The sequence below is a fragment of the Tamandua tetradactyla genome, chromosome 1, assembly GCF_023851605.1.
Source record: "Tamandua tetradactyla isolate mTamTet1 chromosome 1, mTamTet1.pri, whole genome shotgun sequence".
Classification (NCBI taxonomy): Eukaryota; Metazoa; Chordata; class Mammalia; order Pilosa; family Myrmecophagidae; genus Tamandua; species Tamandua tetradactyla.
The window spans coordinates 85,283,407-85,298,580 of record NC_135327.1 but is presented as its reverse complement, the minus strand read 5'-3'; the positions used below and the strand labels follow the sequence as shown (position 1 = coordinate 85,298,580).

The 15,174-nt window shown below is 40.0% G+C and overlaps 1 protein-coding gene across 13 annotated transcripts in view; it reads right to left on the bottom strand.

Annotated features, from left to right (window-relative positions):
• Nucleotides 1-416: 416 nt before the first annotated feature.
• The window catches only part of ELMO1 (engulfment and cell motility 1), a 577,880-nt gene continuing 563,122 nt past the window's right edge, over nt 417-15,174 (bottom strand). For all 13 annotated transcript variants that reach the window (XM_077119672.1, XM_077119654.1, XM_077119621.1 and 10 more), the window contains 2 exons: nt 3,357-3,434; nt 417-672 (listed from right to left, as the gene is read on the bottom strand). In XM_077119672.1, coding sequence (XP_076975787.1) covers nt 472-672; nt 3,357-3,434 — 279 coding nt within the window. In that variant the 3' untranslated portion in view covers nt 417-471. The remainder of the gene's footprint in view (nt 673-3,356; nt 3,435-15,174) is intronic.

Genomic DNA, 15,174 nt, shown 5'->3' with positions numbered 1-15,174 from the left:
CTCTGGAAAGAAGGGAAGAGGAGGTGGCTTTTGGTCTTCCCATCAAGTGGCCAGGCCATTTCCTCTGCAGACAGACCTTGGAGCACTCCCTGGGGTCTGGTGGGCAAGCCTTGGGGGCAGTCTGGTGCTGCTGGCTTTCATCCTCCAGGAAAGGAGGACATCCCTGCTGGGGTTTAGCATGGAAGGGCCCTTTGGCTCTCTGACTGGTGGTGATTTTTGCTCCTTTCCCACCAGCAGACTGCAGTAATGAGAAGTGACCTAAAGCATGGAGTCTAGTAACAGTATCAGGAGGTGAGCAAGGCGCCAGGAGGGGCAGAAAAATGCCATGGCTAGAGGTGAGGCCAGAGAAAGTGTGGACCCACAGCTTCCCTTTACCAAGTGGATTCCAAGGCATAGTGTGTGTTCGTTCTTTTCTCCCCGGATGAGCTAGAGTTTCCAGTTTGGGAAGGTGCGCTTCTGGGCCCGGCCACTTCAGTTACAGTCATAGACGAAGTCATAGTTGCTGGGCTCCTTGGGGATTGGGGGAGGTGCATCGGGGATCTGTATATTTTCCAGGTCCAGGAGGCGGAGCTTGATTTCCATGCTGAGCAGGGTGTCTAAGTCATTTCGTGTCAGGTCACTCATCATGTCTTTCCCCAGCAGCGCATTCAGCCCATCTGTCCAGATGCAGTACTGGTGGGAAAGGAGATGACAATGCTAATTACAACGACAATTGCAATTGTAGCAAAAATAGCAAACAGTTTTGCATGCTCATCGTGTGCTAGGCTCTGTGTGGAGTGCTTTGTATACACTGTCATGTCCTAGTCATAAAATCTCTATAAAGTTGACCTTTCTGTTATCATCTCTGCTTCACAGATGAGATAACTGAGGCACAGAGAAGTAACTTGACAGTAAGTGGCCTGGGTGGGATTCAACTCCAGGCCATCCGACTCCTGTGCCTCAGCTCTTCTATGCAGCAGGGGGCTTTAGTTCTCCACAACTATGCAACATAATCTATAAGGTTCTTTGGGGTACTTAACCCCTGGATATATCTCTATCTATGAGATTGTGTCTATGAGTTGAAGGTATTGGTAGGCTATATCTCAACACTCCTGACTCAACATCCATTGTGCTTCCTTCTTTTTCGACTTCATTCCTGGCCCCTGGTCTAACAGCTAATCTCTGCTTGTCCTATCTGATTCCTAGCATGCAAGATGACAGCCCAGTCCCACTCTGAAGCCAATGGAAGCTCAGCCTTTGCATTTCTCAATGAAAGAGACCAGAAAATAGCTTCTGCCACCCAACATCTGACAGCTGAAATGCCTAAAATTTCAGGTGAACTTTTAGTAGGAGGTGGCTTGACTGCCTGGCTAGGGACCTCTTTGGCCTGGGTCTCCAGTTCCCGGGGTTTTCTGCTTCAAGTCTCTGGAGTTCTGGGCCCTGATGACAGACATGCAAATGGGACAACTGAAGACATTTGAAAACTGACTGCATATGGTGATATTAAACAATTGTTAATATTTTTAGACATGATAATAGATTTGTAGTTATGTTTCAAAGTAGAATCTTTATTATTTAGAGATCCATACAGAAATATTCTCAGGTAAAATGGATGATATCCAGAAGTTGCTTCAGAATAATCCAGTGGTGGCAGCTGGATATGAAGGGAAGAATGAATCCAGTATAAATAGAACAAGATTGGCCTTGAGTTGATTGTTGCTGAAGCCAGGCTGTGGGGATGTTGAGAGTCAATCCCTGATCCATCCCTTCCTGGGTGCACAGTGTAAGGGCTAAAGAGAAGGGATTTCTGGAGAAAGAATGCCAGGGTTTAAATCCCAGCTGTAGCACTTAATAGTTGTATGACCTTGGGCAAGTTCTTAACCTCTCTGTGCCTTATTTCCTTCTATTATAAAATGGGTATAATAGTAATTTGTTTCCCTTCGGGTTATATAAAGATGAAATGAGGTGAAGTCCATAGGCACTTAATGGTGCCTGGCACAGAGGAAACCAAGTTCATTTTAATACTTATTATCCCGACTATTGTTGAGGTCTTCCATTTCGGGAGGCCTCTCCTTCCTCCTGTGACAAGTAATGCTATCTGTGATAGAACTTTTTATTTTATGGTGTGATTATGAAAACAATGTGATATGAAAGTGGGCTGAAGAAACTAAACGTTCATAAGTGTAAGGCATTTTTCTCTTCACTATAAAAGAAGTATCAGATATGAATAAAAATCTGGCAATCCCAAAGCATTTATCCTTATCTGGAACTAATGTACACCAAGAGGGAAACAGCCTTGCATAGATTTAAATAACATCTACTATTCTACTATTTTAGATAGTTTTCCATACAGCTCTATAGGACTTGAATATGGTGGCCTGTTTACAACCAAAATTTTATTTAAAAGCTGAAACTGTAGGAGACAGTATCTATATTCAGAAAGATGAAGACCAAGTCTTATTCCTTCTGCAAACTAAATGTCAAGTAACACAGACTTATATTTAAGCACCAATCTAAATGCAGGATTTATGTTTATTCGCTCCTCTCTCTTTGAGAAGTATACTTTTATTCAAAAACTTCAAATAAGTGGAAACCAGACACTGAATAACTTCCAATGAGCTGAATCTCTTAGGGGAAATGTGAACAAAAGTCAGATTCCATTAAAGTGCCCTATTATTTTCTAAAAGTTGTTTATGCAACCACATACAAAAGAAAAATTTGAATGGTATCATCTAAAAATAAAACTTCTAAGCATAGTGTTGGGTTCTAGTTTACAAGGGAAAAAGTTAAATCAACCATAACTGCCACTTTCTTTTACAAATACATTTTCCTAGATTTTATGCTAAACATTTTAAATATAGCTGACAGCGTGTTTCAAGAAGGAGAAACAAATTATACATATAACAAGATGTCAAAAAGGAATAAAAGCAACTCAAAAATAAAATCCCAACAGCAGAGACAGCCTTGAACCTCTTAAAATAAAGAAATTTGGTAGAAAACTGACTTCATCAGACGTTTTAAAGAAGAGACCGAAAACGAATATTCAACAAAAATTGGAATTTAATCTCTACCATGTCTTCATTGGGATTAGCAATGAAGCCTTTGCTGTGTGTGAGGCATTTGTATAACATTCCAGCCTCTCCCTCAACTGGCCCTTTTTCACCATGAACTCTAAGTCACGGTCATAAGGAATGGGACCTATTGTAACTGGAAGTTTTTCAATAAGTTTCTCCTTTATTTCAAGTCAATAAGATGCACTTTAGTTCATGATTTTCTGGGTTTTTTTTGAAAAATTAAATGTCTTTGTGTCTAGTATTTTCCCCCTTCTGCTTGGTTTTCTAGAGAAAATTCACTAAGAGCCCCACAAAGACCTTTACCTCATGCTTGTCAGGAGCAATGAAGTTCAGTTGGCAGTTTGAGTCATACAGGATCGAGAAAGCAAGTTCAAGCACCTCCTACAAGACATTAGAGAAAACATCACCTTTAAGGAATATTGGCTCATTCATTTTGCTCTTACAAATGGCTGGAGATTAAACATGGAGTAGGAACTATAATATGTCCAGACACAAGGAACTGTAATGATGCTGTCCAGAGAAAGAACCATGCTTTTTAAGATCCACAGCATGATTCCTTCTTTCCACTTAGGGAAGGATTGCTGCCTGACCCATCTCACTTAGTTCTCATGACAGAGCAAGTGGCAACTGTTATCATTCCACTTTTATGGGGAGGGACTATGACAAGTTAAATGAGTTGTCCAAGGCCACATAGCTCCAAAGCCATGCTACTCTCTGCTCTTCAGCATTTCCCTTTCAGGGAGACCATGCAAAGTAGTAACCCCTCTGCCAGTCAGCAGCGTGAATGGCCGCTCTATCTTTGATCACAATACAACAGACAGATGTCCCCAGGGGTATGAGCTTCCTAAATCTGAAAGTCACATGGAAGGTAATGAAGCCTCTGAGTGAACTTATTAGGTAATATGCTTATCTTAGATCCTTTCAACTACTATAGAGCAAAGGCCCCAGAACCTACATCTATCCTATAGAGGTTGTAGGGTATAAAGGAGAAGTATGGACTCAAGCATCAGAACATAACTAGATTCATTTATTGATGAGTGTCTACTGGGTGCAGACTAGGGACCAAGCCCAAAGGACGAAGTGAAGTCTCTAATATGTATGTTTAAATACAGTTCTTCAGTTGTATACTGTTAGGGACTGAATTGTGTGTTCTCCAAAAGATAAGGTGAAGTCTTAACCCCCAGTACTTGTGAATGTGATCTCATTTGAAAATAGGATCTTAGCAGATATTAGAAGTTGAGTTCACTTCTGAACTGTGGTGGCTCCTAATCAAATATGACTAGAGTCCCTATAAGAAAAAAGACATAGAGAGGAGACTATGTGAAGATGGAAACATGCAGAGGGAAGACAGCTATATGAAGGTGGAGACAGAGATTGGGACTCCAGAGACAACCAGAGAGGAGATGGCCATGTGAAGATGGAGGCATGAGAATTGGAGTGATGTTGCCACAAGTCAAAGAATGCTTGGGGCCACCAGAAGCTTGAAGGCAAAGGAGGAGTCTCCTTAGAAATTTATGAGAGACCATGGTCCTGTCAACACCTTCATTTTGGAATTCTGGCCTCTAAAACTTGAGAGAATAAATTTGTGTTGTTTTGAGCCACAGTTTGTGGTACTTTGGTGCAGCAGTCCTAGAAAACTAAGACATACCTGCTATAATTGAGTACAATGATTATTTTCTGTTCTGAGCAGACCAGACAACCTCTGAAGATACCAGTCATAAGAACATCTCAACACCCTAATGCTCTCAATCTGGAGGGGAAGGGCCAAGGCTTTACATTGTCTTAACAAACATGTCCTAGCCTACCTTCTCATAAGGGCCACTGATGGCCACTGTGACAGTTAGGTTCTGGTGTCACCTTGGTCAGGCACTTGCTTGACCACTGCTGCAGGTATATTTCATGGCTTGTTGATAAATCAGAAGGCTGGTGTATTATATCATAATAGATTGTGTCTGTGGCCGATTACCTCTGCAATCAACTGAGGCATGTCTCCCACAATGAAACAATCCAATTAGCTAAAGACTTTTAAAGAAAAAAAGAGACTCACTGCTTTTTCAGCCAGCGAGCCTTTCCTGTGAAGTTCAACCAGACCCTTTATCGGAGCTGCCAGCTTCATAGCCTGTCCTGATGATTTTGGACTCTTCCATTTCCAGGGTTGCATGAGACACCTTTATAAATCTCATATTTATAAAGAGATCTCCTGTTGGTTCTGTTTCTCTAGAGAACCTTGACTAACATAGCTACCCCTCTCTCTCTCTGTGGTGATCTGGAAGTTGCACAGCTCAGTAAATGCCCATGAATGTTCTTTGTTAGGGAGGCAGTTCTCTCTACCACATTCTCTTCCTTGATATCTGTCAGAGGATTTGGCTTTGGTCAGCTACTCCCAGCAAAAATTTCCCAGGAAGAAGGATGGAAGGCAAAAAGAGGAGATAAATGCCTTCAGATTTCCAAAGTTCAGACTGGTTAAAGAATCTTTTAGGGTGAACCCAAAAGGCCCAGCCTTAGCTGCATGCCTCTCTTGACAGTTTACCGTTGAGTTCCTTCGGGCTTTCATGGAGTTTGTGACTGGCTCCTCCCCTGACGTCCTCCCATTAAAAGGGAGAAGCTCTTATGCTGAGCCTGTATCTATCCGTATCTCACAATCCTACAGCCTCCTCACCCTGCCAGAAATAGAAATAAGTGAAGGCAAGAGTGCTGAGTCATGGGATGGGAACTATTTGGTAAAAAATACCTCTCATATTTTTTCACTCTTTTCCTTCCTTGGGGATTCATTCAGGACTTGCACAGTGAAGATGAATACTAAAAAGGGACTGCACCAAAAATGACTTTTTCATTAAGTTTGGCATATTTTTCAATAATCTTTTCTCTTGGGTCTTTTAATTGAGAATTAAAACTGGTATCATCTTTTTGCAAAATCAAGAAGGCAATACATAAGAAGAACCACGGATCCCAATTCTGGGGGGTTATTCCTAAAAAAATCTAAAAGAATGCAAAAGCTATATATTATTATCTGTAAGAACATAATATGGGAAATGAAATGCCCTTCCACATTTGGGTGAACTATTAAAGAAATCACAAATTAGCAACCTAGAGAAATATATTCAGCCAGCCATTCAGTATGGTAATTATGCAGATATGATCTTAAATGAAAAAGAGCTGGAGAGAAAAACACTGTGCATATACTGATTACAATTATGAATAATCCCTACATGTGCGCAGAGATGGGACGTGAATATGTGAAGTGAAAATAATTATGTTAAAGTGCTGGGATAAAGGGTGATTATTTTTTTCTTTCCAAAAACTTTTTTTCAATAAAATTCTGTGCTCTAATCTCTATAAAAATTCATAAAAAAAACTTTTCTTAGATTTGGAGTGTTGATAGAAAAGATGATTTCTTGTCTAAGTGTCAGTCATTAGGATGAAAGCTACTCTCTGAGCTCACATTGGAAGATTGCCTTAGAAGGCAGCAAGAGAAAGAAGAGGACTGACTTCTCTTCCAAATAATCAATCTGCATGTTATAGAGCACTGGGTGACCCCAGGAGACAAGCAGGAAAGGTGAAATTCATTAAGGACTTGCCAGGCTGATGCTTGATGACAACTGCTACTGTGCTTAGGGAAGTCACATGGCTAATTATCCCCTCGCTAAGGACAGCCGGTGTGACCACCACCAGAACCCAGTTACATCTCCTGAGCTAGGTGCTGATGTCATTGGAGACCAGTGTGTCATTGTGGTTACCAACATGAACATTTTCTCTTCTACAAGGGTAGGAGAGGAAAGGAAGAAAACGGAGGGGGCATGCAAACTTTTGGCTTTGTCCTTCGAAGGCATTTATCACTCAGCCCTTGAAGGATCAGAACTGTCACATCCTAGATTCCTAATAAACACAGAGGGGAAATGGGAAATTCATGAGCATGTCAATCCCACTTTAAATTCACCAAAGTTGGCTGGGAGGGGGTGGGAGGAATTAATTCTCCGAACTACATGCCTGCGTTAAGAGGTGATATCACTTGTAATGGGTTTTATTGATGTTCTGGCTTGCTGTCTTTGAATCATTTGCGAAGGTCAGCTTTTCAGCACTTGGGCAGGAAGCCTGCAGAGCTGGGAGTGATAGTACCTCTTGGGATAATGCCTCAGAAGCTCCCACCTGTTCACTGTCCACAGGGGAGAGAGGGAGCCAGGCGGGGGACCTGGGGCAACGTCCTCTCAGGGGCTTCTTGCCCATTCCCAATACAGTTAGATGTCTAATGGTCTAGGGCTTTGCTACTCACTATGAAGGTCTTTTATTCCCTCTGAACTTAATTCAGTGAAAAACTGTGTCCAGGAGCAGCTTGCCTCCGTCCTTGTTCTACTGACTCATAGGCACCACTTTGTATGTCTTTCATGTGGGAGGAAGACCGAGATGGGGTGGGTTTTAGGGAGAGAAAAGGGAGGAAGAGCTGCAAATTCCTCAGTGTCCTTGGGCCTCTGGCTCTGTTATGGGTTGAACTGTATCCCCAAAAAGACATGTTCGAGTCTTAATTCCTGGTTCATATATGTGATCTTATTTGGAAATAGGATTTTATTGAAGATGTGATTATTTAAGATGAGGCCAAACCACATTAATGCAATATAACTGGTGCCCTCATAGGAAGGGGGAATTTGGACAGACAGACAGGGGTGAGAATGCCATGTGATGATGAAGCAGAGATTGAAGGGCTACAGCTGCAAGCCAAAGAATGCCAATAGGCTAGGAAGAGACAGAAGGATTTTCTCCCAACAGCTTTCAGAGGAGCACGGCCCTGTTGTCTCTTGATTTTATACTTCAAGCTTCAGAACTGAGAGCAACACATTTGGTGGTTTTAAGTCACCCAATTTGTGACCTTTTGTTATGGCAGCCCCAGGAAACTAAGACAGACCAATATTCAACTCTTTGGCCTGGGATGCTCAGAAATTCTGGACATGAATGTCACTTCTATTGGGTACTAACATCTTCTATGTAGTTAAAGGATGTGCTAACTTAATACAAGAGAGAATTCTACACATTGTACTTTCAGTATATAGTGTTAGCTGCCATCCCTTACATTGTTTTGATGTAATTTGCTTAATTTGGTTGTTTTTCCTAGAATTAGTTCAACTCTGTTGGTGCTCCACCATCTATCTGGTCATCTTGAGGATAAAACATTTTGATTCGAGCTATAGGATAATATTCCATATGTGGGTGGGTGCTAAGTATGGCCATATAAATAGTAGATCATAATTTAGCAGATTTCCACTCATCTATATATCCATGAGTTTATACTTCTAATTTTTAGAATAACCGCCCATTCAAACAGTATATAAGAGAGCATTTATCTTTCCATGCAGCAATAACTTTCAGGTCCACCTATCTTGGCAGCATTAGTGGCCAGTGGTTTTCGTTTTCTTCTCTCCATCACCATCAATCCCATATTTTCAATTCAATGTTTCCCAATCAGAGAGTGCTCTTTCATATGGTGAAAGGTACCTATGCCTTTTGACGTAATGTTCCCTCCATCTGGAGTGTCTTCTTCCTGCTTATTTTCCTCATCAATTATTTTTCAAGAACCAGGTCAGCTTCCCCTTTCTTCATGTGCCTTTCTCAACTCTCCCAGACAACTCATCCCTCATCATTTCCTCTGTGTTTAAATTTACTGTGGCATAGACGACATTGAATTCTAGTTGCCTATTTATGCATGCCTTTCCTATTAGATAGGGCCAGGTTGTATTTATCTCTGGATTCCTAACACCTGGTTCAGGCCCGGCAAAAGAAAGTTGCTCAATACATCTATGGAGTGAATAAATCATCAGTGAAGTAAATATGGATAAAGGGCTTTTGGGTTAAGACCAGTGTTTTAAAATTAATGTTAGGAAATCAGCCGCTATTATAATCTGATTCTTAGTTCAAGTTCCAGAATCACACTGGAAAAATAAAGGCTGAATTCTGGCACATAGGAAGATAGAAGCTTCTTTTATGCCAAATATATTCCAATCTGAATCAGTGGGATCTGGGCAGATATTTCCTCTGGTGATTACATGTTGGCTGCTTAACTATAAGCTCCACATTCTGAGAAGTAATCATCAAGAACACCCACTTTAGAAACACGGAACAATCAACTTTATTTTATAAATTATAGAGCTTGAATTTAGAATCCCTAATCCTTCAAAATCAAATTCTTCCAGTTGAATTTCCATCCACCCTTGACAAAGCTTTTCAAATTGCAGTCACAAATTCTCTAATCTCTCTTTCACACCAATAGAACGCATCAGATTTCAGCTCTCAGAAGACAGGGCCACATTTGCCCTGTTTACCATTTTATGCCCAGAGCTCATCAAAACTCAGGTGCTCCAATGCCGACTGATGAATGTCTGTATACACAAATGTCTCTGCAGGAGACCCCTCAAAGGAGAGGATCAGCAACTTTCTTCTTTCCATTCCAAGGACCTTGGACAGTGCCTGCACATTAGCGGATGTTGAATGAGTAGGAGAACTATCAATTAAAGACATAGTTTTTATTTTAACATTTCGTAAATAAGAGTCTAATATTTTGCTATAAATGACCTATCTCCCTTATGGATGTCTCAGCGTGCTTTGCTCAGCTGTTAAGCTCTCAGAACTAAGAATCCTGCTGCAGAAAATACCAGATGTTGCTCCACAGCTGGAAAAGATATCCAAAGAGCCATCAACATGCCTTGGTTGCTGCCTGTATGCTGTGACCCAGAAGACCTCCTGTGGACACAATTTTGTCAACTCTCTTTGACCTTTTAAGCTGCAGATCTCCTCTTTCCTCCCCAGAAGTCCTTCTCCAATTAGGTAGGAAGAGACTTCCAGAGTACTAAGAATGAGGGGGAATTTGAGGAGGTAAATTCTTAGAACTGCGGTTTTTCTGCCTTTCAATGTTTGGCGTGATAAGCCACGTATATGAACATTACTAACACTACAAGGTAAGCACTTTCCATGTACATGAAAATGAAAGGGCCATGCAGGCTGTGATACAGCCTCTCTCAGTCCTGAAGGCAGCCTGGAAGAGCCTGGTATGGTCGGAACATCCAGGCTTGGGACCCCAGGTACCAGCCTCCAGTTGTCTCATCTCTCTGTTCATAGTAGTGTGCCAGCCCTTCTCTTTATCTCTATCATCTCTCTATCTACCCAATATCCATCTATTTAATCTAGCCATCTATCCAAGTTTCTATGAGTGCCATGACAATAAAAATAGGTTCAGAAATATAAGTCTACTTTCTTTTGTTAGTCTACTTTAAGAAGAGAGGAGTCTGATACAGGCAGGCCAAATTCACCCACACAGCTCACACCTCCCAATGAGATCAGTCTCTACATCTGTTTTGATATTGGTAACTTTTGCTTTTCTCTTTTTCTTCTTGGTTAGTCTGGCTAGAAGTATGTTGATCTTATTGATCTTTTCGGAGAACGAGCTTTTGGTTTTGTTGATTTTCTCTATTGTTTTCTTATTTTAAATTTTATTGATTTCTACTCTAATTTTTATTGTCTTTTCTGCTGTTTACTTTAGTCTCAAATTGCTCTTTTTTCTCCAGTTTCCTAAGAAAGGACTTCAAGTTACTGAGTTTAGATTATTCTTCTTTTCTAATATATACACTCAAAGCTATAAATTTCCCTCTACTGCTTTCTCTGCATCCCATATATTTTGATAAGTTGTTTTTCATTTTAAAGTAGTTCAAAATATTTTATAATTTCTCTCGACACTTTTTTTTTTGAAACATGAGTTATTTAGCAGTATATTGTTTACTTTATAAATATTTGGGAGATTCCAGCTATCTTTCTGTTCTTGATTTTGAATTTAATCCCATGTGGTTTAAGAAAATAATTTGTATGATTGCTCTTTTAAATTTGTTAAGATATGTTTTATGGCCCAGAATACGGCCTATCGTGGTGAATGTTCCATGCGAGCTTGAGAAGAACGTGCATCCTGCTGTTTTTGGATGGATCATTCTATAAATGCCAATTAGATCCAGCAGATTGATGTTGATGTTCAAGTCATCAATATCCTTACTGATTTTATTCTGCTTGATCTATTGATTACTGACAGAGGGATGCTGAAGTCTCCAATATAATAATGGATTTGCCTATTTTTCCTTTCAGTTCTATTAGTTTCTGCCTCATGTATTTTGATGCTCTCTTGTTAGGTACATGTACATTTAGGACCATGATATCTTCTTGGAGAATTGACCCCTTTACCATTATAATTTTCTTTGTTCTAAAGTTGACTTGTCAAAAATTAACGTGGTACTCCAGCTTTCTTTTGGTTAGTGTTAACATGGTATATCTTACCCTATCCTTTTATTTTTAATCTATCTGAGTCTTTATATTTAAAATGCTTTTTATGGTAGATAACATAGATTTGGTCTTGTTTTTCATCCACTCTGACAATCTCTGTCTTTTAATTGGTATATGTAGACCATTCACATTTAAAGCAATTATTGGTAGAGTTGGATTAATATCTACATGTTTGTAACTTTCTTTTTGCTACATTTGTCCTTTCTTTTCACCCTGTCTTTTTTGCCTTCTTCTGCTTTACTTGAGCATTTATTATGATTTCATTTTGTCTCATGTTTTAGCATAAAATTATATACTATTTTAAATTTTTAGCAGTCACCCTAGAATTACAATATACATTTTTAACTAGTCTAAGCCCACTTTCAAATAATACTATGCCACTTCACCTGTACTGCAGATATCTTATAAGAGTATATCAATTCCTACCTCCTGTCCTTTGTGACTTCACTGTCACTCATTTCACTTATCTATTTGCTGCAATCATCCCATACATTGGATGTAAAGTACTATTGCTTTAAACAAGAGTTATCTCAGATTAATTAGGAAGAAAAATTAATATTTATATCTTCATTTATTCCTTCTCTGATGTTCTTTTATTTATGCAGCTACAAGTTTCTGACCTATATAATTTTTCTTCTACCTGAACATTTTTTTTTTTAACATTTCCTATGAACATGTCTGTTGGCAATGAATTTCCTCAGCCTTTGTCTGAGAAAGTCTTTTTTTCTCCTACACTTCTGAAGGATAATTTTGCTGGATAAAGAACTCTAGATTTTTTTTTTTTTTTGCCTTTTAATACTTTAAATATTTTACTTCATTCTTTTCTTCCTGTGTGGTCTGTGAAAAGTTCAATGTAATTCTTACTATTGTTTCTCTCTAAGTAAGGTGTCTTTTTTGCCTCTTTTTTTTGACTCTGACAAGATTTTCCTGTTGTCTTTGGTTTTCAGCAGTTTGAATGTGATATATCTAGATGTAGGCTATTTTTCATTCTTGTATTTATCATACCTGGTGGTCTCTAAGCTTCCTGGATCTGTAGTTTGGGGTTTGACATTAATTTTGGGAAGTTTTAGTCATTATCACTTCAATAGTCCTTTTGCTTCATTCTCTTTCTTCTCCTCTGGTGTTCTCATTATGGGTATGTTATACCCTTTGCAATTGTCTCATTGCTCTTGGATGTTCTTTCCTGTTTGTTTTTTCCTCTTTCCATTTCAATCTATAGTCTATATGCTTTGCATTTCTGTATGTCTATTCATATATCTTCACTGACCCTTTACTTGACCATGTCATGTTTACTGATGAGCTTGTCAAAGGCATTCTTCATTTTTGTTAGTTTGATTTTGATATCTAGCATTTCCTTATCTTTTTCTTAGAGTTTCCATCTCTCTGCTTACTTTACCTATCTGTTTGTGCATGTTGTTTACTTTTTCCATTAGAGCCTTAATACGTTAATCATAGTTATTTTAAATTCCGTCTGATAATTCTAACATCTGTGTTATATTTGAGTCTGGTTCTGATGATTGCTTTGTTTTTTCAGACTATTTTTTGTTGTCTTTTGTCATGCCTTGTAATTTTTTGCTAAAAGCTGGACATGTTGTGTTGGGTAATAGAAACTGAAGTAAACAGGACTTTAGTGTGAGGACTTATTGCTAAGAGTTGGGCTGTACGGGATTCCTGTACTGGACTTAGTCCTGGGTTTAGAGTCTGTGTCTTATACCTCTTTCAGTTGTAACCAACTATCATTATACCCAGTCTAGCTGGTATGGTAGTATGGTATGGGTGAAGGATAGTGTTATTTAGTATTCCTATTAAATCTCAGTCCTTTAGTGGCCCTGTGTCTTTGGACTGTGACTTCACTTGTGTTGTTTAGGGATATAGTTCCCTTTTCATCCCATGTTCTCCTCATTCCTTTGGGTGTAAAGTTCTGTCTATTTTCTTGAAGTTATTGACCCCTGTTGACTAGGTTTTTCCCCCACCTGGTGATACAGGAAAGTCTGAGGGGAGATGGAGTGGAGGCAACTCCTTTCTCCAATTGGAATAGTGCTCTGGAGGACAGGACTTTGTTAAAAAGAATGCTCTGGGGTGTTTTACAATTACTCCCCTGCCTGCACCCTCTAGAGATATGAAAGAATCTTTCTCATATCTTCACCTTGAGGACCTGGGTTTTCTTGAGGTAAAGCCCATGCAAGTGTGAGGGTCCCTAAGGACCCCTAGAAATTTCTTACTCTCACATTAGTTCTCACTCAGCCTCCATCAATTCACCAAGATAAGCATTTAAATGTTCCTACTAATTTACAGCTACAGAGGATTCTGCTTTAGGTAAGCAGATCTTGGCTGGGTCTCTCTTGATGCACCTGATTCTCCTGATTTCAGAGTGGCAGCTTGCCCTATGACCTTGGTTCTCTGATGGGTCCAAGAAAAGTTGTTGCTATTCAATTTGTCCAGATTTTTCTTGTTAGGACGATAGAAGTGATGACATCCAAGTCCAAGCCCTTCACATGCTGGAGATGAAACTGAAAGCCTTTCCACACTTATTTTACATAATCTTCTTGGTCCCTACTCAGAAGGCTTGAGTCCTGGGAGGCTTCTTCACTACCAGTCACACTCTTCTGGCTGTCTCTCAGTGTTCTATTTGCTAGCTGCCGGAATGCAATATATCAGAAACAGAATAGCTTTTTAAAAGGGGAATTTAGTAAGTTGCTAGTTTATAGTTCTAAGGCCATGAAACTGTCCATAGAAGTCTATAGAAATGTCCAATCAAAGGCACCCAGGGAAAGATATCTTGGTTCAAGAAGGCCGATGAAGTTCAGGGTCTCTCTCTCATCCGTGAAGGCACATGGTGAATACAGTCATGGTTTCTCTCTCAGCTGGAAGGGCACATGGTGAACATGGCATCATGTGCTAGTTTTCTCTCCTGGCTTCCTGTTTCATGAAGTCCCCCGGGAGGTGTTTTCCTTCTTCATCTCCAAAGCGCTGGCTAGTGGATTCTCTGCTTTGTGGTGCTGCAGCTTTCTCTGCTCTCTCTAAATCTCTTTCATTCTTCAAAATGTTTCTCCTTTTATAGGACTCCAGAAACTTATCAAGACCCACCCAAATGGATGGAGACATGTTGCCACTTAATCCAGTTTAACAACCACTCTTGACTAAATCACATCTCCAGGGAGATGATCTGATTATAGCTTCAAACATACAGTATTGAAAAGGGATTATTCTACCTTTATGAAATGGGATTTTGATTAAAACATGGCTTTTCTAGGGGACATACATCCTTTCAAGCCAGCACACTCGGTTACAGATTCCTATTGCTCTGGACTTCCCTGTATTGTTTCCTGCTCAGCTCCAACTGTTAGTATAACCATGGGGACCTCAGCTGGAGACGAGCAGATCCAGTGTGCTCCTGGTTCTGGGTTGTATAGGGGGCACCTGGTATGCAGAGCATACGGTAATCCCTGCTGGTGTGGAGGGAAGACAGCCCACAAGAGGCAAATTGTGCAGGCTGGGAGACTTGCTGCTACAGCTACAGATGCTCCACAGGAATCTGCTGAGTTGTAGAAGTTCTGTCTCCCCACATCACGGAGAAGGGCACAACAGACAATCCCACAGGTGCTATGAAACAGATGACCCAAAGGCCAGGCCTCTTGGGTAAGCCTTTAAAGAGTTATGTTGCCAATTAAGTGCTATATATGATAGGTGATATGACAGACTTAAAAAATAAGGAATTCATATGGACTTGAGGTGAGTTATGCTTATGTAACTTAAGAAGCAAAGATCTGTATCAGCCTCCTTGGCCATATCCTCTTCCCCTGTCCCTCTGAAC